Below are 27,984 nucleotides of genomic sequence, written 5' to 3' on the forward strand. Positions count from 1 at the left end.
GTGTGTGGCGGTAGCTTCTCTTCTGCATTGTTTGCTTGGCGCTGACTGTATGTCTAAAGCTGTAGCAGTATTCTTCACGTTTACTTTGTTCATGAGCAAAACCATTTGATGTGATATCTGCTGTCAGTGCATCTCACGCATGTTCTTATTTTTTTTTCCTCTTCCATTTCTTGCAGGCAATCGAGTGCCAACTTGACGGACTGCTCGAGTATGCTGACTGTGACGGTATCGTCGACATCCTCAGCAATTTACTTTTGGGGAAGAACTTGGTCGCTGAAATTTTACAGAGGTGAGGTAGCAGCATCCTGTGTGGGATAGCTTGTCGTGCAAGTTGCAACGAATAATTGTTAGCCTTTCCTGGGCAAATCTTCTGTAATACGAAAAAAATTTAATCTCTTAATTTTTTGTTTTCAAAAATGAATAACTCTCAAAATATCGTATTTTTTTAGACAACATGTTACCGAGATATTATGGTGGGAATTATGCTTTCTGTGGCCCAGTGGACATTCACGAAGCTTAATAAATCATTTTATTTCTCTAACTTTTCTTTTGACTTCAGCATCATTAGCAGACCTTTCCTTGACTCCATCTGAAAGCAACAGGAACAGTTCTCGGAAGATATATATACAGTAAAACCTCATTAGTATAAAGAAGTTGAAGGAGGAACCAGAAAGCAGATATAACTTGGTTATATCAATAGCTTCGTTATATCCATTACTACGTGTACTGCAATAGGTATAGGGATTCATTATGTTGTTATGATGCATTTGAACACAACCGTGTGTAAGAGGGAGACGAAGAGAAAGTGGTAGACTGTCTCCTGGTGCTGTGACCTTTGTACCAGCCTGTGTGATTACCACTAACTTTTCCCTGTGTAAATAGTTGTAAATACATTTGTGTTATCAGGCTTCCTCTTCATAACAACATTCGTTATCTTGCTATACATTGTTCCGTTATAGTTGGGTTTGATTGCATTAATGACATGCAATGGTGGGAAATATGCCTCCTGCAGCCTAATAGATACAAAAAAAAGCAATAACTCTTTTTCTACCTTTTCTTTCTTGATTTGGCATGGATGGCAGGCCTTTTCTTATGCCATCTAAAAGCAAAAGGAACAGACCTAGAAAAACACATATACAGTAGAACCTCATTCCTACGTTTCTGAAAAAAAAAAAAAAGACTCGAGAAAAATTTACTAACTGGGAAAATGTATGATCCAAAGTAAATAAAAATTTTGACAGACTCAACTATTGTTCACATATACGTAATGCAAAGCGTTGCACGGATCATTGCAGCACCGAGGCGGTGACATGCATTGAGCTGGTGGTGCTCCGATGGCTCAAGACGTGCTTTGTTGTTTTTCTATTGCGTGGTGTTTTAAGATAATGATGGGAAACCGAAGTGAAATTGAGCTGATGGGTGATGCCATATGCCCCCGAAGTGAAAAGTGATGCCCACATCGCGGCGGCCTGCAGCAAAGGACGGCGGCGCGTTTGGATTACTGCCTACTAAAAGCGTACAGTATGCTACCAATGCGCGCTGTGCACAAAGACGCATGACTAGTGGTATAATTCAGTGCTACATGAATACTGAGGCAGAACAAGCGGATCACAGAGCATGATCACGTGCTGGAACACAGTGGAAAGTGGCATAGTCTCGGTACCTGCGCACGTGACTGCATGACTGTGGGAACAAGCAGACGAGGCGGACGTACATCTCTCTTGCTTCGGTGTGAAGTAAAACAAAAAACACGCCGTCATCCCGTTTGTGTGTTTTATTATTGCCCTAAACTTCAATTCGTCAATTCAAGCAACACATCACGCAAATAACAGATGTTGCCTTGAATAATTCTCGAACTCACGTGTCGCCACAAGCGATTTTACACTGCGGACATGAGTGCGTAGGCGTAGGGACTCGAGTACTGTATTTACTCGCATAATGATCGCACTTTTTTGTAAAAAAAAAAATTGACGCAAATTCAGGGGTGCAGTCATTACGCGGGTTAAATTTCCTGCGAAAATAATTTTTTTTTCATCCCACATTTGCTACGGGATGACAGCAGGTCATCCCGTAGCATAAGAGAAAGCGTTTGATTCAGTCAAAACCTCAGCAGTCATGGAGGCATTACGGAATCAGGGTGTAGACGAGCCGTATGTAAAAATACTGAAAGATATCTATAGCAGCTCCATAGCCACCGTAGTACTCCATAAAGAAAGCAACAAAATCCCAATAAAGAAAGGCGTCAGGCAGGGAGATACAATCTCTCCAATGCTATTCACAGCGTGTTTACAGGAGGTATTCAAAGACCTGGATTGGGAAGAATTGGGGATAAGAGTTAATGGAGAATACCTTAGTAACTTGCAATTCGCTGATGATATTGCTTTGCTTAGTAACTCAGGTGACCAACTGCAATGCATGCTCACTGACCTGGAGAGGCAAAGCCGAAGAGTGGGTCTAAAAATTAATCTGCAGAAAACTAAAGTAATGTTTAACAGTCTCGGAAGAGAACAGCAGTTTACGATAGGTAGCGAGGCACTGGAAGCGGTAAGGGAATACATCTACTTACGACAGGCAGTGACCGCGGATCCGGATCATGAGACTGAAATAATCGGAAGAATAAGAAATGGGCTGGGGTGCGTTTGGCAGGCATTTTGAAACTTATTGTGCGCAACAAACAGGGACGAAGAATAGAAGAAACACAAGGACGAGCGCTTCTATTTCTTCTATTCTTCGTCCCTGTTTGTTGCGCACAATAAGTTTCAAGATGAATTTGTTCCAACTAGGCCGACTCGCAGTCGTGGCAGGCATTCTCAGATCATGAACAGCAGGTTGCCATTATCCCACAAGAGAAAAGTGTATAACAGCTGTGTCTTACCAGTACTCAGGTACGGGGCAGAAGCCTGGAGGCTTACGAAAAGAGTTCTACTTAAATTGAAGACGATGCAACGAGCTATGGAAAGAATGATGATAGGTGTAACGTTAAGGGATAAGAAAAGAGCAGATTGGGTGAGGGAACAAACGCGAGTTAATGACATCTTAGTTGAAATCAGGAAAAAGAAATGGGCATGGGCAGGACATGTAATGAGGAAGGAAGATAACCGATGGTCATTAAGGGTTACGGACTGGATTCCAAGGGGAGGGAAGCATAGCGGGGGGCAGCAGAAAGTTAGGTGGGTGGATGAGAATAAGAAGTTTGCAGGGACAACATGGCCAGAATTAGTAAATGACTGGGGTAGTTGGAGAAGTATGGGAGAGGCCTTTGCCCTGCAGTGGGCGTAACCAGGATGATGATGGTGATGACAGCAGGTCAACAAGCAGGCGGCTGCTATTGCAACAGTGCGGGACACCAAAACAAATATGGCGGCCGGCGGCGCAAGCCGAACGTGCCGAGCGTGATTTTTGTTCCTCTCGTGAGTACATTACGTGCATTGAAACAGTTTCTTCTGTATCAGTAATAAATAATATTGTTAATATCGGCAAGTTTGCGACATAACTGAGGGGACAGAAACAGATGGGCGCTTAGCTGCCAGTGACATAGAAACACATGGCGGGCATGCTGCGGAAACTGCGGCATTTGTCTTCACTGCTATCCTAATACGGCATGTTTCTGCTAAGGGTGGGCGAATATCTTAGCTGCGTTACAAGCATCGGCGTATGAATAGGGTACACTGCTAACGTATCAGTGTAAACGCGGCCACTATCGTCGCTCGCGATTTGTTGCATGCCCACGAGTGCATACGACAAAAATAGAAAGGCGCCTTTTTTGTTGTTGTTGTGGTTGACCAAAATAATTATGAAGCCTACAAATAATAATGCCAAGGCAAGTTTGGTTGTAGCTTTTTTTCTTGGAAGTGTGGAAAGTGATGAAAGAAATGAAATGGAGCATCTGCTTAAGGATGTTTGGTGTATGCAAACTGCTTGGTATGTCTTCAAGAGTCATTTGCGTGGTATTCGACAGATGGTAAATGCAATCATCATTAGCTAGACTTGGCACACGACACATCACTGTGACAAGTTCAGGGTGTGATCATTACGCGAGTGCGATCATTATGCGAGTAAATACGGGTAACCTTAGGGATCTTCTAGTCCTTAGGTAGTTCACCAGATGATAAAGATTGGTAAAAGTGAGACACAGAATGCAACTGGAAATATCTGTGGTATTCTTTAGCACTTTTGAGTTTATGTTGGCGATACAAGATGAAGTAAAAACTTTAAGGCTGGTAATTAGATTAGGGATACCTTTGGCAGTGACGGTGATTTGGAGCTACGAAGGTGGAAGTTTTGTTCTGAAACAAATGCACATTGGAACATTTTTCCTGTGTTAAAACAGATGAGAAATACACATTGAAAGCAACTGGGCAAACTTTATCAGAAAGCAGAGTGTTTTGCATAGTGTATAGCAATGTGTTTAGTTGAATTGTTTGGGCAAATTACTTTCTAGAATTATTTAGGATTATTGCTGATAAATGAGGGCAAGGGAGAATATTTCTTTTTGCTATGCCTAATGCAAATCTCATGGCTAAAATCTTGAAAGAGCTAATTTTTGGTGTACTGCAATTGTTATCAAGAAAGACCTTTCAGAGCAGGTATGCACCTGTTTTAGGCTGCAGATTGGCGACCACCACGCTTGTTATATCTCTTGTAAAGTGCTTACATCGCATGGAAAAGTTGAAATCTAAGCAGATCCTCTAACTTCTACTAGATGGCAGGGCCAGATTTTTTTTTCAGCATTTATCCCTTTTTTTTTTTTTAATGTCGGCTCACTGCAATGGTGGAAAATGCAGTTCTTGTAGTTTCCATAGCAACAAAAAGAGTTAGCCAGAAGGATACATCCCCAGGCCTGTGAAAAGGTTAAAGGACCTCTAAACCTTGTTACAAAACTTTGTTACAGTAAAACACGGCTACATCGAACTTGCAAAAAAAAAAAAAAAAACACACGAGTTTGACATAGAACATAATTCGATATAAGCCTGTTAAAGTGGTATAGTGGCATATGATTTCGAGAATTATTCAAGGCAATATCTGTTATTTGTGTAATCTATTGCTTCAGTAGATGAAGTTTAGATAAATATTAAAAGACACAAACCGAATGTCTGCGTGTTTTTTATTTACTTCACACCTCAGCGAGAGAGATGTACTTCCATTTCATTTGCTTTTTCATATGTCGTGCAGCTGTGTGTGCAGAGAACGAAACTACTGAATTTTCGACCATGTTAAGCGCGTGATCATGCTCTGTGGTCGCCCAGTATTCGTGTAGCGCACACTTATACCACTAGTCGGGTGTTGCCGTGTAGAGCGTGCAAGATCGTGCGCTGCGTAAAACAAGACAAATGCAGCAGCTTGTGTTCGACACCTTCAGCGTTCGTGTGCCCTACAGCAAAAAAAAGTGAGAAAAAAGAAAAGAAAGAAGGTAATGCCCGTGATTTATGCATCACGTGATCCTCGTGCTCTGGTATGGGAGAACGCAGGGAAGGAATTCAGCTAGCGGAGGCTCGATGGGGCATGTGGAGCGAGTGTCTCTCTAAGAGGCAGTGGCGCTCACCCATGAAATCATGTGTTCGTGGCACTGAAATATTGCTATCTCGGCTATTAATGAATCAATTTGAAAAATTCTTGTGGCAGAACGTTTCTTGGAGGGCATGTAACAACTTCCAGCGTATAACCGAAATTTGCTATGTGGCCTGTTGAAGGGCCCTTTAATAATGACCAAACATGCACTCCGTTATAAGCAGACACGGTCACTGAGCAAAGGCAACAAAACCAATTCTGTGTCATTCCATGACACAGCACTGGTGCTTACTGTTACTAGTAAAGTCAATTTTCAACAATTTGGCCCTGACGGAACAGATGAAAGTGATGGAGTTACCTGCTGGGTCGAATTAAACATGATGCAGAAAAAAAAAAAATGTCAAAAACACACCACTGATTCATTTGGCAGTATTCGCCCAAAGCTAACACGCCCCCAAATGTGCCTACTTTCAATGTGTCCAAAGTATAACACTAATTCGGAAATGACATTTCCGAATTAGTGAATTTTCCATGAAATCCCATGAATTTTCCCATGAAATCATGTGTTCGTGGCACTGAAATATTGCTATCTCGGCTATTAATGAATCAATTTGAAAAATTCTTGTGGCAGAACGTTTCTTAGAGGGCATGTAACAACTTCCAGCGTATAACCGAAATTTGTTATGTGGCCTGTTGAAGGGCCCTTTAACAATGACCAAACATGCACTCCGTTATAAGCAGACACGGTCACTGAGCAAAGGCAACAAAACCAATTCTGTGTCATTCCATGACACAGCACTGGTGCTTACTGTTACTAGTAAAGTCAATTTTCAACAATTTGGCCCTGACGGAACAGATGAAAGTGATGGAGTTACCTGCTGGGTCGAATTAAACATGATGCAGAAAAAAAAAATGTCAAAAACACACCACTGATTCATTTGGCAGTATTCGCCCAAAGCTAACACGCCCCCAAATGTGCCTACTTTCAATGTGTCCAAAGTATAACACTAATTCGGAAATGACATTTAAACTCCTAAGCAAAGTAGAAATCGTAATGTGCACCCAATTTTTTTAGCAAGAACAGTAGTCAAGGGTCTAATATGTGTTGCCCCATGGTGCCGAGTTCTTAAAGTCAGCTTTGCCACATGGTTTTTGATATCAGCTATTCTGTGATACACCCATGTTATCCGGTAAAGCATATGAATGCCATGGAGGCAGTATTGGTTTCACATGTAATTGCACTGCTTAGGCGATTTCTGGGCCAATTGTCTTGAAAAAAGAAAAAGAAATTGTTAGTGTTGTGCAAATACCATAAGATTCACAGTGCGCTACCATTTTTGCTAGAAAATTTTCCTTAGGCTGGCAGAAAATAAGCATTTTCAGCGGAAGATAATGTGCATTCAAATGCTTTCACTGTATATTAAACTTGGTTGAGACAGCCGCTGCCTCTAAAGGAGTTGCCGTTGGGGTCACTGTAGGGGTCAGGTGCGTGCTGCTGATTGGTAAAGTTCAATTCATCTTGTGAAGATCAATTTTATGATTAAAACAATGAGAGTTTGGGCCCATAGAAATGCATGGGTGCCAGCTAGGACTTTTGGTTGGGATTGAATTTACCGGAGTCAAAGTAACAGGTGGCTACTGTAATTGAATTAGTTTGACCACCTTTTTTTCTCTTTTATGCCCTCCAGGGAGGATCCAGTGTCAGTAATCTTGTACGACACATGGGGGCTTGAGGATATCAATATGAATCATATGGTGTATTTAAGTTTAATGAAACCACGACTTCCGGAGAAAGGCTGTGTGGGACGCTGCTATCTGAGCCACGTTACCGACAGTGGCCTGCTCTGGATACAAGTAAAGGGACCAGGATTCGAAACCCTCAACAACTTCATGACCGCTGTCAACGACTACTGCAAGGTGAGGCTGTGCGTTTTGGACTGAGTGACAAGCCACAGTGTATATTCTGAGGATTTTGGGAGTAACACTTGTACTTGACACATGGCAGGTATGATATTGTTACGTTGTAGTGGCAGCGAAGGACCAAACAATGCCAAAACTATGAGTTAAGAATCTAACTCTTCACGAGGTGAATTTGTGCCCAGCAGCACTCGCGCCACAATGATGGTGGCAGGCACAGTCGTTAGCCACAAACCTGAAATCAAGGAACAAGTTCGTCTACTAATACCATACATGTACAGTCGAACCTCCATATATAGAACAGCGCGGTGATTGCAAAAAAGTTCGATATAGCCAGAGTTCGATATATAAAATCACGTAAAAAATGCTTCATAAGCTTCTGCAAATCAATTGATGAACCAAGGGTGGCAATTGGGGATCGTTGTTCGGAGCGCATGCTCGGTTGTGCCGTGCGCAGTTGGCCTAAGCTGCGCCAACTCCATCGGCCAGGTGCACGCGGTCAATTGTGCTGCACACAATTAGCCTAAGCCAGTCGCTTGCGGTGCAACCAGACGCGTGCTCTGAACAACGATGCCCGATTGCGCCCCAATTGTGGCGAAGTAAACGCTTACTTCAAGCTTCACACAAAGTGTTTATTTATTTGGCTGAAAGTAACGCAGCAGTGTAGGCTGCTTCTTATTGGCAGCCATGTGCTTAAACACCGAGTCCTCAACGTAGTCTAAATGATCCAGAAATGATCGGCCGGTGTCCTCTATTGCTCCACAGTAATGGCGTGGAAGAGCCAAAGCAGCTGCAGCCCCACTTGAACTCTAGAGCGGGGCATCATCAGGTTATACGGAATCAACCTCGGCAGCGTCTGCATTTGGCCGCTACTTTTGCTGTGATCTCCATGTCCGTCAATCGAAGCATTTTGAAACACAGCCGTCAGTAATGAAGTATTAGGTGGCGTCTTCAAAGGCATCTATGAGTGAGCCCAGTGAGCACACGCTCTCGCGCGTCTTTGTGGATGCAAACTGCCAGTTCTCGCGAGGAGCATCAGGCGAGGAGTGTGGCACCAAGGAGAAGTCAGTGTGCCAAATGCAATGCATCGTTGGTGTTGTTGGACTAGCAAAGCTGCCGCTTGCGTACGCCGCTACGTTCAAATGCCGCTCTCAGTGCGATCAATGTGTGCAGCTATAGCGTGCAGCAGTCGAGAACACCCATCGCGCCACCACTATCTGTGAGGACGTACGGGAAAGCTCACTGCCTGTCAACAGAGCACACAAGGTCTGGTGCGGCAGAGTTCGATATAGCCATTTTACGTCCGACCCTGTTCAAAATAACAAATAAAACATGCAGGTGATTTTTTAGGTGATATAGAAAGAGTTCAGTGTATGCAATAATTTGATATATCTGTGTTCGATATATTGAGGTTTGACTGTATTACCATATGTACATTCAAGAATGTACAACAGTATTTGTATTGCATCTGCAATCTCATTAGACAAGACTCTTGCTATAGAATCTGCAGTAGGTATGTCTTGCGCTGAGTGTTATCTTAGAAAAGTGATAACCTAGAAAAAATGCTTACTGGCAAGAAGTAAAACCATGTATGCATGATAAATAGTAGTTTGTTTATATTTTCTTCCTTGTTCCATTTTGTACATGCAGCGAGCCACTTCGATGGTTGACGATCCAGTGGCAAACAAGGTGTACGGCTGCTTGAGTCGGTCAGACCATGCCTTCTACCGCTCTGTTCTGCTTTCTCCTGAGCCACTGCCTTCTGGAGAGGTATGCTCTGCTTTGCTACTGTTCATAGCATGATGGCACATTTTGTTGTGGTATCTAGATACCCACTGACATTATTTGTGGCCCTTCAGGCATGCACTTGATCCAATATTTTATTAGGAATAAGTTGATGTACAACGAGATGTAAGGAAGGAGTTGGGTCTTAAGGGGGGACATGGGTTGTTGAGATAACTTCAATTTCTTTATTAGATCTGATAAAACTGCATATGCTCATTCAGTGTTTCGTGTTTATTTTGAATATTTAATTATATCTTGCATATACATGGCAGTTGCTGAGATAATAAATACCTTCTATTGTTTGTTGAAACAATTAAAATTTTATCTGCTAAAGGGAAAGTTGCAAACAACATATAGTTGGGCACTAGAGTGCATAAGGATAGCAATGCTGGAAACAGATCCGAAATCGAATAATTATTTGTAGTTTTACAGCCCATTGAAGTTCTGTGTTCTCAGTATCAATAATAAGAGCAAATGTAAATGTAAATAAAAAAATTTGGAGATGAAAATTTAGAAATCTGCTCTCAGCATTGCATTCTCAATACATTAGCTTTGTGCTGCAAGAAAAATAGTAGCTGTAGCTGTCTTAGATGCAAAGATATTGATACAGCAAACAAGCCAAGTGACCAAAAACCATGTTTTGGGAAAAATGAAAAAAAAAAGAAAAACTTTGCTCATTGCAATGCCGAGGCATTGCTTTTTACTTATTTGCATTCAGAATCGACTCATAAGCCTTGTAGTAATTTTCTTGCAGCACTTCAACGGTAATGCTCGTTATGTTCTTGTTAAGTCTCGTTAATGGTTGCTGAGTTATGAGCTTCATATACCGTATTTACTCGCATAATGATCGCACTTTTTTTGCCAGAAAAATTGAGGCAAATTCAGGGGTGCGATCATTACGCGGGTTAAATTTCCCACGAAAAAAAAATTTTTTTTTTTTTCGTCCCGCGTTTGCTGCGAGATGCGGGTGCGGGACACCAAAACAAACATGGCGGCTGGCGGAGCAAGCCGAACGCGCCAAACGCGATTTTTTTTTCTTCTCGTGAGTACATTACGTGCATTGAAACAGTTTCTTCCGTATCAGTGATAAATAATATCGTTAATATCGGCAAGTTTGCGGCAATAACGTAGCCATGTCCACTTTGAGGGGACAGAAACAGATGGACGCACTTAGCTGCCAGTGACAGAAATGCATGGCCGGTGTGCTGCGGAAACTGCGGCACCGGTTTCACTACTCTCCTAACACGGCACGTTTCCGCTAAGGGTGGGCGAATATCTTAGCCGTGTTACAAGCGTCGGCGTATGAATAGGGTACACTTTTAACGTATCCGTGTAAACGTGGCTACTATCATTGCCGCGCGCGATTTGTTGCGTGCTCACGAGTGCAGATGAAAAGAATCGAAAGGCGCATCTTTTGTTTTTGTTGACCACAGCGATTATAAAGCCTACCCATAATAAAGGCAAGTTTGGTTGTACCTCTTTTTGTCATGGAAGTGCGTAAAGTGATGAAAGTAATGAAATGAGGCATCCACTTAAGAATGTTTGGTGCGTGCAGGCGAGTCGTTCGCGTAGCATTCGACAGATGGTAAGCGCGATCATTGTTAGCTAGACTTGGAACACCACATATCGCTGCGGCAAGTTCGGGGTGCGATCATTACACGGGAAATAAAAAAAATCGAATTTTGACGACAAAATTCAGGGGTGCGATCATTACGCGAGTGCGATCGTTATGCGAGTAAATACGGTATATATATATATATATATAATAAAATTGCAGGTGTCATAATGTTGCCACAAACAGGCAAGCAAAAAGGTTGTGCTGAGAAAAACAGAAGACAGCTTGATTTATTCAGGAATATAATGAAGTATGTACAGGTTACCAGTTAACAGGCTAGTATGCCCCAGCATATATGCCCTAGTGTGAAACGTTTGTTATCGAAACAAAAAAAATAAGTTTCGTTCGCTGATTACCGGTGCTCCGCTTTCTGCGCACAGCGAGATTGTTCACGAGGAATGGGTTGCACATTTGGTCAGCACGGCAACACCGCAGATCGCGCACGAGATGAATGTCTTTAATTTGAAAAAAAAGGGAAGAAATAAAAATTCATTTAATGCTGTTTGCCAATTAACGGTGCTCTGCATTTCGCACACAGCGAGAGAGTTCACGAGAAATGGGGTGGACGTTTGGCCGCCGCTCACGCGCGGCGAATTTCACACCGACGCGGCATTGCCGCAGATTGCACAAGCCATGATTATCTCTTCGGAGAGACCACAGTCATGTTCACCTTTGCTCGCAGCCGCACTGCAACTTGTGCTTTCAACAAGACGACAGAGCAATTATCGAATTGCGGCTTACAATAACGAAGTGCATATACCACGCATCCAAGCCAGCCCCGGCTGCATCAACGCGAGCGAGAAAATCCGGTTTTTGCTTGGTAGCCAGCGTTGAAGCAAAGTCTTGCCGTTTTTCTTCCGCCTTCTTCACTTTCTCCAAATTATCAGGTTGCGTTAGTGCTGGAACGCCGCATGAACTCCGGCCGCTGCCAAAAGCACTTTCATCTGCTAAGCCTATTCCGCAGCCATGGGGGGAGACTCTGGAGGCTCTCGACATGGGTAGCAAACTATTGCTGGCATATTTTAAAGTTACTGCGCACTTTCTAAAGGTTAAAACTCCTATTTTCTTCTGTTCGTCAAATTTGTAGCTTGTAGCAAACTGAATTTGATATCGTTTCGTGCCGAGTTTCATACGCCCGAGCAGACGACAGCAAGAATCTGCCAATGGCACGGCGTTATTACGGTCACATGCCACAGTCAATGAATGGAATTGCGCATGGGAACTACTTTTTCTTGGGATTTTTCTTCATAGCCATTCAGTGCACAGAGTAGCGGTGGCATGAGAACTAAACAAGAAAAGTTGCTCTTTCAAACAAGACCAAGATGGCTGCAATCGGAAACTTAGAACGGCAACTGTGCATCACGGAATAAGGCGATTTTTTTTCCGCGTTCGTCAGTAAAAGTACAGCTCCCCGACGGGATATAAAACACCATTACGACGAAAATATTCGTCCAAGATGCATGAAAATTTCTGAGATAATGCATCAGACACTGTAGAATCCAGAAATAGGGCTTTCAAAAAGTGATTTTTTCTCAATTTTTCGGTCTCTAAAACCTGTGTCCCCCCTTAAAGGGGGAAAATTTTTTTTTTATTTGAGATATGGTGCCGAAAATTTGCAAGTATGTGAAATTGTGTGCTTACTTGGAATATATATTATATGTTTATTTCTCATTTGATTCTAATTGTGTGCATGTACCTTTTTATTAATTTCCTAGAAAAAAATTCAAAAATACTGTTCCTCAAATTTTGCTGAACGGAGTGTCAGTGGCTTCTGCATGATTCAAGAAGTGGGGCACAACCATTATTATTGCTCTATCTACCTTAGAACAAGTGTTTCGATAACTTGAAGTTGACTTCAAGAACAACTCCCTTCTGAGTGTTGACTTTGAAGTCCTGTAACTGTTGTTGTATGATGGGTGCGCTTATAAATACTGAGCGTTACCCAGAAAAATATTGAGCTAAGTTGCTGTAAATTGCAGGGTGTATTGGGTAATCTGTCTATATCTTATGTTGCAAAAATCAGCTGAAGTCGAACCGGGATATATTGAATTTGAAGGGGATCACAAAAAAGTTTGATATGCAAGTAATTTGGTATAAAAAATCACAATTTCATACAAAAATTCTCAAAGGATTTTACTGCTGTTTATTATAGAGTATAATTCGTCATATTCAGGTTTGATATATCCGGGTCCGAATGTTCATATGTTTTCACCTCAGTTTTCTTTTTTAAGTCTAAATTGAACATGGCTCAGGGTGTCTACCAACCGGGAAAACCGGGAAAACCGGGAATTCTCAGGGAATTTGAACAGTCTGGAAAAACTCAGGGAAAACTCAGGGAATTTGTGCTTCTATAAGGGAAAATTAGCTGTAACTTTATTGAAAGGGAACGAAAGTCGTGTTAATGCTGGCTCCAGTAACAGAGGAATCGCAACGAATCGTCATTGACGCCGTGTCATCGGCACGATGTATTACCAGAGTAGTTAACGACCGATTTTCTAGACGCCCGATTTTTCGGACATGCCCGATAATTTGCACGGTTTTGCGGCACCACCACGTACTCCATATAGTCAATGTATATTGCCCTGACTGCAGGTCTGAAATGGCATTAATCAAAGCCGCCGCCACAGCCGCTATTTTGATTATCTCGCCGCCTCGAACCGGCACTCTCGCAGGCAGATCCGCTGGCAGCCGTAGCCACCACCGCGGCAACGTTAGGCCTAGCTGCTTCTATGTTCGCTATTAAGCTTCTAGCTGTGCGGTACCGTGTTTTTCATTGAAAGAATTCGCCGCTATCACCAATGGCACCAACTCCGCCTTTGTAATCCTCACGATTGGCTTTGAAGCTCGCAGAGCACAGCGCGTTGCGTAATGCCAGTCTTTGAAAGTTAGCTTCGCCTCAGTACAATAATGTTAGGCGGTGAATCATACCAAGCGTGGGAAGGGGGCAATTGTCACGGGACACAGTATGTATTCCTTAATTACACATGCGTGCACCCCGTCTCCTGTCACAGTACAAGCCCTGATATGCCTAATAAGCGTACTGGCTGGCGTGCCTGTGGTAATTTTAGCCCTTAAAGGCAGTTAAAGACATGCATTAATTTTTTTCAGGCTGCCCGTTTTTTTTTTCCAATTTTTTTTGCGGCCCCTCGGAAGTCCGAAAAATCAAATGTTGACTGTACAGCTGACCAAGAGAATGCGTCGGATGATCCATGTGGTGAAAGCATGGTAGAGGGAGGATGAGAACAGAAAGGACCGACGCACTGAGGAATTAACGGGAAAGGAAGGGTGCCGCCGCCTTTTCGAAGGAGCTTGAGCTAAAAAAACTAAGTGTTGGCTGACGCTGAGACACAGGTGTCCCTCATCCAAACCAAAATAAATTGTTTAAGCAGTGAAACCCAACACTGAGATGTTGTGTACGGGCTGAGAGTATGTCAGGACAGTTGAGGTTGACTTCCCAGCTGCTGAGAGAGAACCTTAGTTGTGACAAAGTTCAGGACCTCATACAGATGAGCTTGCTATCAGTTGATAGAAATAGCTGATTTTAAAAAAATATTTACTTATCTATGCATCTCCATTTCATTCGTATTTGAAAATGTTCGACTCAATTTGGAATTGGCTTTACCATTTCTTTCGCTGTGCATTTTACTAACACCTTCCTTCTGTTTTCTTTTTAAATAAAATAGATATTACTCCTTACTATTCAAACTGGATTAAGTCATTTTTTTGTTTCAGCATGCTTACTAGAGAGTGACAGCATCGGGCAACGTAGTGTCAGCCTGTCTTGACATAAAACAAAGTTCTGGCTCATTCAGGGAATTTCGCAAAGGTGCTCAGGGAAAACCTGGAAAACTCAGGGAATTTGGAAATGTCAGCTTGGTAGACACCCTGTGGCTGCACCCCCAGAAAAGTTTACCAGGCAAGTTTAGTGTGGAAGAACATAGAAGGACATTCAAGTTTGTTTCTTTCTCTATAAGAAGCATGCGAAGCAGATCTGCGTTGAAATGTCACATACTTTGCACGACAGGGACCGTTACACGCTACCATTAAAACATTAGCTCTCAGTCTTAAAACTGACCATTTCAATGTTGAAGTGAGAAACCCAGTGGCAAGCCTGTTTCTGCCTCAGTGCTTGCAAATGTGAAAGTCATATATGACATGATTGGACAACTCCCTATTATGAGCCATATATAATGCTGCAAATATGGAAATATCTTGCGAGAGAGAGTCGGCGACACTATGTACATTGACTTGGAAATTAGAAAGCATGCAGATACATTGGCGACTGTTTTTAAAACATTTTGAAACATGAGTCAGACTTCCCGTACAAACTGAACACATGTTATGAGACATAGATCTCCTTTTATGATGCCGAGACAAAGTAGCGATCTACGAAGGAATGGAGGCATAGGGGTACCCTCGGTCCAAAGAAGTTCCATTTGAAAATGGCAACCGTTCTTTGGAGATGAGAAGGGATTTCTGCTGGTGGGCCACCTCTAACATAATTAACCATTATCATATTTATCGTAATGTAACATGCGTCTTTTTTCAGAGATTATGGGCTTGAAAATTGCCTGCCCAGATCCATCAGATGCAGTGTCATCACTATCACAAAATGGCAACGGTGCACGTTTTTGCCAAGGTTGCCGTTAGTTAATTTTGTGCTGGATTACAATCTAGAGCGGCATGCTTGGCCAATAACTTTCGGAGATACTATCAATTTTGTGAGATTTTGTGCGAATCTGCTCTGAGTACTTCAGCGTAATCGGCTGCCTGTGTTTCTTGTGTTGTGCGAAGCCTGCTATCTGTGCACAGTTATAGGAACACTGTGTCACAAACTTTGACTTGTTTGATGCAGAGTGACATGAAAGTGATAGCAGTATGTAAAGTGATTGCTCGAGAACACTGCCCCTGTGTGCTTGATATCTGTGACCATTGGCTCGCATATGGCGATGACGACGTGCTGTGTCTTCATTGTGAAAGCTCAATAAAGGGCCCTGGAACCACCCGTCGGGCTTGCTGAAATAACATAGTCCGCAGTTAGCATACACTGCTGTAAACAACTTGGTGAAGTTTTGCTGTTGTACATAGTGTATGGAGCTCGCACGCGGATTGCAAAGTCACTTTAATTTCAAATGCTTTCTTTTCAACAGAAGGGCCTGTCTTCACTCTCTACTTGATGCACTATTTCGTCATTGGACGCACTATTTCGTCATACCTTCAGACGGCTGCTATTGGCCGATAGCTGACATCAAGCTGCGGTCGGCAACATGGTGTTGATACCGTAGCTGCTTTGAGGTGCCTTCACGAGTCCATTGGCTAAGTGCACTACGGCTCGCTGTGAACAACCGCCTTTGACTTATGTTTAGCGCATCGTAGACACCAAAGGCAGAAGTCGTTACGTCTATGTTAACATCTGAAATGAAATTTCAACTGCGTGCCACGGTGACATTTGGAAGGCGGGGTGGGTGTTGTGGGCACGCCCCCCTGCATAGCTTCGTTTTGCAAGGCATTGAAGAAGGAACGGGGGTACAGCGGAGGCCGTGTTTGATTGCCAATAAGTCTGCTTCTTGTTGCTACTTTTTGCAGCAAAGTATTTCTTAAATAGTCTATTTTCACTTTAAATGCCTTTCTCCACTTCGATAAAAAGTGGTTCAGGACCACATTAAAGAAATTCCTTTCTATGAAGGTAAATTGTGCTTGTCTCATTTTTTTTCTGATTACGAACGTGTGGGGCATGCCCTAGATTGTTTTTAAAATGGATCGGTGGCATATTATATGGGTGTCACATGACGCACTTTTGATTGTGATTGGGCCCAATTCAGATAGCATTTTAGAGTGAAAGCTCTACTCCTTGAGGTACAACTCCCAAGGTCACTCTCAGTGTGCATTTGATCTTCAGCCGCTGGTGCACAAGTGTGAAGGTGTGACGTTACATCACATGATGCGCGGGGGAGAGGCATCGCAGCTGCGCCCGCTTGAGCCTCGCCACTGTGTACCACGTGACTAGGTGAGGGTTTAACAGCTGCTTGCTGGCGCTTGGTCGCTCAGTCTCGCCATGGATCAAGCACGCGCTGGTGCGAGCACGTCAACTCTTTGCCGCAGGCGTCAGGCTGAGTCTGAGCGCCCTGCCAGTATAGCTCGCAAGGAAGGAGCACTGAATAACCATGTCTAACCATGCTTAACCCTTTTGCTGCCGGACCTTTCTGGCCGTGACGCCCCCCTCAGTGTCGGCTTGGTTTCAGGGAACGAGCATAACAGGGAATGAACATAGCAGTTTATTTTTGATTATGATTGGTATACAAACAACATAGTCAATGCAATATGCACATTTCAATGTTCAGCAGCTGTTAGTAAACATCATCATCATCATCAGCCTGACTATAACATCCATTCAATATCCGAATCTGACGATGCACAACTCACCTCTTCCTCACACGAGGCTGTCTGAGTCCGAATCCGAGCTCGGCTCGTATTCTGAATCGGAATTGAGCCACCGCTTTAATGAGCAGACGAAGGTCCGCGCGCTCTGCCATTCGAAACTAACCGCGTGCACGGAGGATGCGCTTTCAATCGCCCGCACAACGGAGAGAAATGGGATGTTGCATGATCAAAAAGACAGAGGGAGATGGAAAAAGGCTAAAACAAAGTTCGAAGGGCTTTACGTTTACTGCTGCAAGTCGGAAGCGAGGGTGCGACGAGAGAGCGAAAGCAGCAATCGAGTGACTCTTTTCGGAGAGGCAACGGCGCTTGCCTCTGAACTTGACGCGCTGTAGCAGACACACCAACAGAAGAAAAACAAAAACCTTCAAACCAGCGGAGATGGCAGAACAACCCTTGAACCCATAACCACGTGCGCGACGCATGATACAGTGAACGCGGAGCCACCGCGCCACTCAGCGAAGAGAAAGTGGGGAGTGGCAGTCGCACCGTACTTTTCAATACATGTATTAACACAGGTTGAGGCGAAAATACTAACTTGTAGAAAGAGCGAACAGATGGCGTGGCCAGTCCAGGAGCGCCAGCTTTGCGCTTAGGCGTGAAATTTTGAATGCACGATAGAGAACGTACTGGTACGTCAGTGACACTGTGGGGGGGGGAGCGCGAAGACGTACCGGTACGTCCGTGACAGCGAAAGGGTTAACAGAGCTTTCACTCCTATAACTATGTTCAGTCCCTGCTGAACCCCAGCCACTTTTTTCACTTGATTGGCTTCTTTGCTCAAGCTATAAGGGAAGGGGGTGGGGCTGGGGAGGGGGTGGAACTAATCAGGATTGAGAATTACGATTGAAGTGGCCATGTGATACTGACTGGTAATGCATTCAGGCGCCCTTTTATTTTCTTACTTTAAGCCTGCGAAAATTTGGTGTGCATTAGATTTGGGTAAATTCGGTAATACAGAATATTATGGTGATTTATTGATGAAACTGAGGCAGAACATCAAGAAAAAATGTCGAGATAAGCTCTCAAAGGTGTCATCCTGTTGCATGACAATACCCTGTCACACACTGCAAGTGAAACAGCAGAACTGACCTCCTTAGGTTTTCGAGTGGTACCCCATCTACTCTGTTTGCCTAACCTCTCTCATTTTATCATTTTTTTCATAATTGAAAAGCACCTAATAAATAAAATAAATACATTTTTATCCACACAAGGTGGCAGCACTTTCTAGGCAACAAAGAGTTGAAAAATTCATGTGTTTAACACAGAGGTGCTACCGTAAATATACTGTATCGACCATTTGGGATTTGTCTGTGGTGCTGTACATTTACGGCTTTGACCCTCGGAGAGTTAAGAAACTGCAGAAAAAATGTTTGTAGTGCATTAACTGGGATAAATATCCAGAATAGTGCAGCAGTTACAGCTTCTAGCTAAATATTTTGGGTAAGGCTCAATGCTTCATGGCCCGGTACTTATTAATACTTATCAGCACGCCCTCAAAAATTGGCGGATGTCACAAATAGTTGAAATCGGTTATAAGCGAAGATTCTTTTGATGTACTAAAATATCTCCACTTCTCCTCCTTCCTTTCGTGTAGCTGAATGCTCCTCACTCAATAAATGCTCTTCCATTTTTTGAACACTCGGCTGCTTCTGTTGACAACTTCTTAACTTCTCTGTCATTGACAATTTTTTGTAGCAGACTTCTTCACTGCTTTGCAGTTTAATGCTCCTCACTCAAAGCATGCTCTGGTCCAATTTTGTTTCCTTTTTTTCTTTCTCCACAGTCTGCTTTTTTTGCCATCTTCACTTCTTGCCTGTTCTACTTCGTCTATTTGGGCACCTATACAGTGGCACAGTCCCTTTGTGAACGAATAACATTGCCAACTGAGGAGGACGAGCCGAGTAGGCAACACACACATGTGCCGACTTACAACTACTTTTACAATTCTGTTTGCTTATTTTCATGTGTCATGTGTATGCTATATGTTCTGTACACTTCTGAAAATAAATGTAATAAGTCAGTACATGTATGTGTTGCCTACGCATCTCGTCATCATCAGTTTGCGTGGTTATTTGTTCAATACGATTCGGAACTAACTAGCCCAAGAACAATCCTTAACAAGTTGCAATCAGAGTTGCATGTACTCATGGGCCCAAGTTGTATAATTGGCAAGATGGCAGTAGTCAGCAGCGAGCACTCACAAAGCAAGGAGATGAGGCAAAGCTTTGCTTTGCCTCATCTCCGTGCTTTGGCAACTTAAAGCTTTGCTTTAAAATTGCTTTCGTTTGGTTTTTGTGCCGTCTGTGATAACACAGAGGTGTAGACTATAATAAATTGCCAAATTTCTCGAAAGTGGACGGCAAGAATATGAGTAAACCACTTCCGTGCAGTTCCACATGCACCAGACTTCATAACCAGGACAAATGTTTTGAATAATCGCTTCTGGGTTAATTATGAAGAAGATTGAAGGCAATGTGATATACAGTGGAACCCACTTATAACAATATTCAAGTGCCACGAAAATTGCGTTGTTATAACCGATAAACGTTATAACCAGGTTGCATGAAAAAAAAAAAATCAAAATGGGGGATGGCGCAGCTGTTTCAAAAAAACTATTATGGCAGGGAGGCCTGTTCTCCTCCCCACCAACTTCCTCCATCCGGCTTCTGATTCTGTTGACTCATTTAACTGTAACTCTGCTTCTTGCGTGCTCCGATTGTGTGTTGTTAACAAGCCGCGGCTGTCGGCGTTTAAGAATGGCACTGCTATAACAACTGCAAAGAGGGATCACATGCGGCAAGTGACATACGAGCTCCACCGAGGCATCGCTTCGGTGGTTCCTAAAGGCGCCTTTTAAAAAATGCAGGAAGGCTGCTGCGGCAGCATCTTGGCTTGAGAAATCCAGAATAAACGTTGGTGCGAGATCGCCACAAGCATCTTGTCATGTACTTCCCACTGGCTTGCACGAGAAAACCACATGTCCGTCAGCCTTGCTTGCTTTATGCGTAGCTTGCCGGCATCCTTCTCCAAGGCATCCAGGTGCTCCACATAGTGAAATGAAAGGTTCCTCATGGAAAGAAGCCCACGAGGGACTGAATCATCTACAGGACCTCCCACGGGGACAATGTTGAGGCAGCCTGCTCTACCATGTCAGCGCTGCCGTTGTGGCCGTCACTGTCGCTATTCAATGCAAGCACGTTTGCGACGATCGCGTCATCAGTTACAAGCACTTTGTTTCCAAATCTGTAGCAGTGTGCTTTCTTTTCACCGGCAACGTCGTGCATTGCCGATGATCAGCGGGCAGATCCACCATCTTCCGTCTCAGCGGCAAGGCAAACGAGGCTGAGAAACAGCGTGGCCAGGAATGAATTCGTTGCAAGGAACAAAGACAAGCACGAACGACTTAATCCATTAGCAGAATTGCGCAGAATGAGGGCCATAGAATAAAGAACCAACTGTGAGGGCCTAGTGAGCAATCTGGGAGCAGTGTCAGCAGCGTTGTAACTGGTTGTCAGTGCAGTTGGCGCAGCACAGAGCTGTGGGCGCAGCCCATTCATGTTCGGAAGGGTGGAAGGACAACAGCAAAGATGTGTGCGAGGCTGGCGTGCATCTCTCATGGAGAGAAACGCGTGGTGGCACTTGGAGTGGTGGGCGATCGCGAAGCAGCTTGTACTTCATTTTCCTTTTTTTCTTTTCAAGGGTCTCACATTCCATTAACTTTCAGCATGGACACGCAGCAGTGAGACTTCGTTATAACCGATAATGTGGCATGGGTACATTGTAGTAAGCTGGTTATTTTCCCATAAAAAACATTAAAAAGTTGATGGTGCATTCTTATATCCGATATATTGTTAAATCCAGTATCATTATAAGTGGGTTCGACCTTATAATGTAAAAGGGTTAGGGGATATGTAAAAGCAGTCCCGTCAATGCAGTAAATTTTTGTTTTGCAGAAGGGAGCCAGTACGAAACACAGAATTAATGTTTTGCTCATGACTTGCATAGACCTTTCGTGTGTTGCAGCTGAAAAAAAACTTTGCTCGCAGGATATTTTGTGAAGTGTACTGGTAAGTGAAAGCTTCTGAAGTGTCACAAAAGATTTACTTCTTGTCCTTTCTTTTGTTTCTTCTTTCTGTGAAACAGTTTCGAGTGCTACACGTGGACTACGGCTATGAAGAGCGATGCTACCTCTCGGAGTTCCGAAATGTTGACAGTCTCGGCGACTTTGTTCTTCGCCTACCTTTCCAGGTGTGTGTATGCATGTGTGTATGTGTGAGGCCTTTGGATTTTGCTAGGTTATATTGATTGAAGTGGTTCTGTAAAGTTATTATGAAGAGTGTGGAATTTGTGTTTTAACATAGTGTGTGAATACCAGGGTGTCTACCAACCGGGAAAACCTGGAATTCTCAGGGAATTTGAATAGTCTGGAAATACTCAGGGAAAACTCAGGGAATTAGTGCTTCTATCAGAGAAAATTACTGTAACTTTATTGAAAGGGAACGAAAGTCATGTTAATGCTGGCTCCAGTAACAGGGGAATCGCAACGAATCGTCATTGACGCTGTGTTATCGGCATTATGTATTGCCAGAGTAGTTAACGATCGATTTTCCAGAGACCCGATTTTTCGGATATGCTCGATAATTCGCATGGTTTTGCGGCACCACCACTTACTTCATACAGTCAATGTATAATGTCCTGACTGCAGGTCTGAAATGGCATTAATCAAAGCCACCACCGCCGCCTCGAACCGGCACTCTCGCACGTATATCCGCTGGCAGCCGTAGCCACCACCGCAGCAACGTTAGGCCTAGCTGCTTCTACATTCGCTATTAAGCTTCTTGCCGTGTGGTGCTGTGTTTTTAATTGAAAGAATTCGCCGCTGCCAGCAATGGCACCGACTCTGCCTTGGTAATCCTCGCGATTGGCTTCGAAGCTTGCAGAGCACAGCGCGTTGCGTAATGCCAGTCGCCGAAAGTTAGCTTCGCCTCTGTACAGCAGTGTTACGCGGTGAAGCATAAGTGTGGGAAGGGCCAGTTGTCATGGGACACAGTTTGTATTCCATAATTATACACTCATGCACCCCCGTCTCCTGTCTCAGTATGAGCACCGATATGCCTAATAAGTGTACAGGCAGGCCTTAAGGGCTTTTCCTGACGTAGCTGTGGCAATTTTAGCCCTAAAGGGCAGTTAAAGACATGCATTCATTTTTTTCGGACTGTCCAATTTTTCGGATGATTTTGCGGCCCCTAGGGAGTACTGAAAAATCGGATGTTGACTGTACAACTGACCAAGAGGATGCTTCAAATGATCCGTGGGGTGAAAGCATGGCAGAAAGAGGATGAGAACAGTAACGGACTGACACATTTTGGAATGAACGGGAAAGGAAGCATGCCTCCGCCTCTATAGTTGAAGGAGGTTGGGCTCAAAAAAATGTGTTGGCTCACGCCGAGATGCTGGTGTCCCTCATCCAAACAGAAATAAGCTCGTTAAAGCAGTGAAACCCAACGCTGATATGTTGTGTATGGACTGAGAGTATGTCAGGACAGTTGAGATTGACTATCAAGCTGCTGAGAGAGAATCTTAGTTGTGACAAAGTTCAGGCCTCATACCGATGAGCTTGCTATCATTTGGTAGAAATAGCTCATATTCAGAAATACTTACTTTTGTATGCATCTCCTTTTTATTCGTATTTGAAAATGTTCGACTCAATTTGGAATGGGTTTTGCCATTTTTTTCGCTGTGCATTTTACTAACACCTCCCTTCTGTTTTTTTTTTTTCAAATAAAATAGACTTTACTCCATGTTATTCAAACTGGATTAAGTCAATTTTTTTTTTTCAACATGCTTACAAGATAGTGACGGCATCGGGCAACATGGTGTCAACCCGCCTCTTGACATAAAACAAAGTTCTATGTCGTTCAGGGAATTTTGCAAAGGCACTCAGGGAAAACCTGGAAAGCTCAGGGAATTTGGAAACGTCAACTTGGTAGACACCCTGGGGAACCTTTGTTTGGTTTTCCATAGGCTCAGCGAAAAAAAAAAAAAAGCATCTGCTTAAGATGAACCGCTTCAGATGTATTCTTCGGTTAAGATGAACATTCGGAGTGACCGCCACCGCTACTGATCTTAGAGGCTAGGGTGTCTCGATGCGCTGCACCCGAGGGCGCCCGCATCCAGGCACCCTACTGGAGTTCATCAAAACTGAAAGCTGGATGAGTTGGTGTGGTTTCATCTTAATGAAAAAGTGCCCAAGAAAGACGTAGACGAGAGAGAGAAGAGCAAAAACTAAAGGAAGAAACAAAGAGACTGTGATGTTTCACTTTGTGTACATGGGTGACACGCAAGTATATGGGTGCTATAGCACATACAAAGCTATCGGCCCTTGGTGTGCCTAGACTGTCCACATTGCAGATTGTATTCAAGACAGGGCTCGCGCGGCCCTGCCTTATGCAGTTGCCGCCAGGGTATAACGCCCCCTTGTAAACATTCGCTTACTAACTACACAAGCATGGTGTTGGCACGCACAAGCAAACACGAACACATCACACTCGATGACCGCAGACACTCGCTGTCAAAATGCTGGCTTGAGGAATCGCAGCAGCAGCAGCAGTGAGCGGAGAGACGTTTGCGCTGTCTACCACTTCAACGTAAACTGAGCGACGAGAACACAGTGCACACAAAGCTACGAGCCATTGGCCCACGTAGACTGTGCCCTCAAAGCAGGGTGCATTCAAGCTAAAGCCGACGCGAGCACGCGTGGCCGTACCACGACACCCCCCTCCCTCCCTGCACCGGTGCCATGTGCCCGACGGAAGATGGCGCTCCCCTTTTCCCTTTGCACACACGAGGTTGAGCTGTCATCGTTCGCTCACCATCGCATGCTTTCACTCTGACACACAGTGTACAGCACACGAGGACAATGTAATCATGAGACAAATGCGGTACGTCCGTATTGCAAAAAAACCTGTAGCAACTGCCAGTCTACCGTATTTACACGATTGTAAGCCAATTCGAATGTAAGTCGACCCCCCATATTGCGTGACAGGAAAAAAAGAAGAGCACGCCCGCGGGCCCATTCCATAACGAAAATTTTTTGTTGCTGGCATGGTCACTGGACTACTACTACTCATTAATGCTGCCTTCGTCATTGCTGCTACGGTCCCACAGCATGTCGCCATCCAGCGAAATTCTGCATTTGCATACATATATAAGTCCACGCCGAAAGCACCCAACCGCACAGAGCCGTCAGGGAGGCTCTTTTGACATGTCCGGTCAGCGTAAGTTCGCGGTCTTCTGCCCCCAGCCACTTGTACTCACGGCAGAGCAGGTCCTGAAAAGGCAAAAGGCTTGTCTCCTGACCATGTCGCACGTCACTGGCAGGGACTGATCACACATTTCGGCGACGGACGCCGCAAGCTTGGCCTTCAGCTTTGGAAAGCGTCCCGACTTTGGCCCGCAGAAACCTCTTCGCTTGCCGTCACAGGTGGAAATTTTGCTTTGCTGCCATTGCCACTCTCGCACCACCCATTAAGAAACATCAAACTTGCGGTCCGCTGCGCAGTTATTTGTTTCTTCATCGTAAAGGATGGCAGCCCTCTTAAACGCCGCTGTGAACGAGCGCCGAATGTTTACTGGACTCGGAGCACTCATGACGACTGAGGAAGCATGGAAGTAGCACGTGGCTGGCAGTCAAATTGAACGCATGAAACTAAAGAGCTACAGGGAAAGAGAAACGCGAGCCGTGAGTGGTGTGGAACTGTCAATACTCCCAGCAAGCGCCGATGTTCTGAGGGTGCCACCGCAAATGGAACAGCGGCACTTGCATGAACTATGGTCACCCCTACACAAGTGCTGTGTGCACTGTAAAACTAAAAAATGTTGAAAAACCCTTCCGAAAAGCAAACAAATGCACAGGATAGTGGAAAGCTACGGGTGGGGCCATAGAGCAAACATAATATTGGAACTACGTTATAGCTCCCCTGATATCCCGTTGGCCTCGCTTTTTTTTTGCTGTGCCATGTTTTGGTTTCGATTGTAAGTTCAGGGTGTCTACCAACCGGGAAAACCGGGAATTCTCAGGGAATTTGAACAGTCTGGAAAAACTCAGGGAAAACTCAGGGAATTTGTGCTTCTATCGGGGAAAATTAGCTGTAACTTTATTGAAAGGGAACGAAAGTCTTGTTAATGCTGGCTCCAGTAACAGAGGAATCGCAATGAATCGTCATTGGCGCCGTGTCATCGACACTACGTATTGCCAGAGTAGTTAACGACCGATTTTCTAGACGCCCGATTTTTCGAACATGCCCGATAATTTGCACGGTTTTACGGCACCACCGCGTACTCCATATGCTCAATGTATATTGCCCTGACTGCAGGTCTGAAATGGCATTAATCAAAGCCGCCACCACCGCTATTTTGATTATCTCGCTGCCTCGAACAGGCACTCTCGCAGGCAGATCCGCTGGCAGCCGTAACCACCACCGCGGCAACGTTAGGCCTAGCTGCTTCTACGTTCGCTATTAAGCCTCTTGCCTGGCGGTGCCGTGTTTTTCATTGAAAGAATTCGCCGCTATCACCAATGGCACCGACTCCGCCTTTGTAATCCTCGCGATTGGCTTTGAAGCTCGCAGCACACAGCGCGTTGCGTAATGCCAGTCTCCGAAAGTTAGCTTCGCCTCAGTACAATTGTGTTAGGCTGTGAAGCATAACAAGCGTGGGAAGGGGGCAATTGTCACGGGACATAGTATGTATTCCTTAATTACCCATGCGTGCACCTTGTCTCCTGTCACAGTACAAGCCCTGATGTGCCTAATAAGGGTACTGGCAGGCCTTCAGAGCTTTTTCAGACGTGCCTGTGGTAATTTTAGCCCTTAAAGGCAGTTAAAGGCATGCATTAATTTTTTCAGACTGCCCGTTTTTTTTTTTTCAATTTTTTTTGCGGCCCCTCGGAAGTCCGAAAAATCAAATGTTGACTGTACAACTGACCAAGAGGATGCTTCAGATGATCCATGTGGTGAAAGCGTGGTAGAAGGAGGATGAGAACAGAAAGGACCGATGCACCGAGGAATTAACGGGAAAGGAAGGGTGCCGCCGCCTTTTTGAAGGAGCTTGAGCTAAAAAAACTAAGTGTTGGCTGATGCTGAGACACAGGTGTCCCTCATCCAAACCAAAATAAATTGTTTAGGCAGTGAAATCCAACACTGAGATGTTGTGTACGGGCTGAGAGTATGTCAGGACAGTTGAGGTTGACTTCCCAGCTGCTGAGAGAGAACCTTAGTTGTGACAAAGTTCAGGACCTCATACAGATGAGCTTGCTATCAGTTGATAGAAATAGCTGATCTTAAAAAATATTTACTTATGTATGCATCTCCTTTTCATTCGGATTTGAAAATGTTCGACTCAATTTGGAATGGGCTTTACCATTTCTTTCGCTGTGCATTTTCTAACCCCTTCCTTCTGTTTTCTTTTTAAATAAAATAGATATTACTCCTTACTATTCAAACTGCATTAATTTTTTTGTTTCAGCATGCTTACTAGACAGGGACAGCATCGGGCAACGCGGTGTCAGCCTGTCTTGACATAAAAAAAAAGTTCTGGCTCATTCAGGGAATTTCGCAAATGTGCTGAGGGAAAACCTGGAAAACTCAGGGAATTTGGAAATGTCAACTTGGTAGACACCCTGAATTTAACACCCCCCCACACACTTCAGATTTTCAAATTTTGAAAAAGGTCGACTTACAATTGTATAAGTACAGTACTACATTTACCATTTTGAAGTAAGATATTTGGATGCACCTGTTCATCTTGCCAATTATTCTTCTAATAAGATGAACAAATATTTATGGTCCTTTCGAGTTCGTTTTAAAGGAAGTCTACTGTAAGTAGTCTTTTTTTTTAATATTTCAAATCAAGTGTAACAGATGAAAATTTCGATAAATTTCATTAAAGTGCCTATAGCAGACAAAAAACATGAGAACACACATAGTGGAGGCTGCTACCTTACTCAGGGAGCCAGATATTTTTCTTTGTTCATAAACCATGATTGTTCGCTCTTCGAAGAGTCCTGGCTATCCGAACAAACTGTTCACTTGTCCCTAATGCACGATTTGTGTTTTAACCCTTTCAGGGTCAATGGCGTAAATATACGGCGCACCAAACAAGTCCAAAATGGTCGATGCCATATATTTACGATGCCGTCTGTACGTTTAAAAAGCATGCCAATTTTCTAACTTTTTTCTTTCCTGGCATATGCGGCCACTATGCGGGAATACAGGGAGTTTTTTTCTCGCGCCTCCCTAACCTGGTTTTCGTTGCATGGTTTGTTTTAGAGCTACAGATGAACCTCGCAATAACGAAATCGGCGGGGAACGCGAAAAAATTTGCTTTTGTGAAAATTTTGTTGTTGTGAATAGAGACAGCACAGATAGGTAATGCATCGCAGAACAAAACTTTACTGCCAAAATTCTGTTAGCCAACTTTGAAAGCTTTGCTCGAGGACATAGAACTGCATTGGAGACAGTACGAAGTGCACCACATGTGTTGGGACCAGCAGTGGCAGCACTGCCGTAACGCAGTATTCTCGGTCAATTGCTTTCGGAGATGCGATCACTTTTGCGAGATTTTGTGTAACTCGGCACCAGACGCAGAGCAGCAGTGCATGGAGCAGCATTTCTGCAGTGCACGCTGTTGCGCGTAGGCGCCGATGCGTCTGGTGCCGA

The 27,984-nt window shown here is 44.0% G+C and overlaps 1 protein-coding gene across 7 annotated transcripts in view; it reads left to right on the forward strand.

The window, feature by feature from the left end:
• The window catches only part of LOC135905524 (tudor domain-containing protein 7-like), a 151,945-nt gene that overhangs the window by 108,697 nt on the left and 15,264 nt on the right, over positions 1-27,984 (forward strand). For all 7 annotated transcript variants that reach the window (XM_070535523.1, XM_070535529.1, XM_070535527.1 and 4 more), the window contains 4 exons: positions 177-289; positions 7,197-7,425; positions 9,076-9,195; positions 21,410-21,514. In XM_070535523.1, the coding sequence (XP_070391624.1) occupies positions 177-289; positions 7,197-7,425; positions 9,076-9,195; positions 21,410-21,514 (567 nt within the window). The remainder of the gene's footprint in view (positions 1-176; positions 290-7,196; positions 7,426-9,075; positions 9,196-21,409; positions 21,515-27,984) is intronic.

Source organism: Dermacentor albipictus, chromosome 3 (genome assembly GCF_038994185.2).
Source record: "Dermacentor albipictus isolate Rhodes 1998 colony chromosome 3, USDA_Dalb.pri_finalv2, whole genome shotgun sequence".
NCBI classification, from domain to species: Eukaryota; Metazoa; Arthropoda; class Arachnida; order Ixodida; family Ixodidae; genus Dermacentor; species Dermacentor albipictus.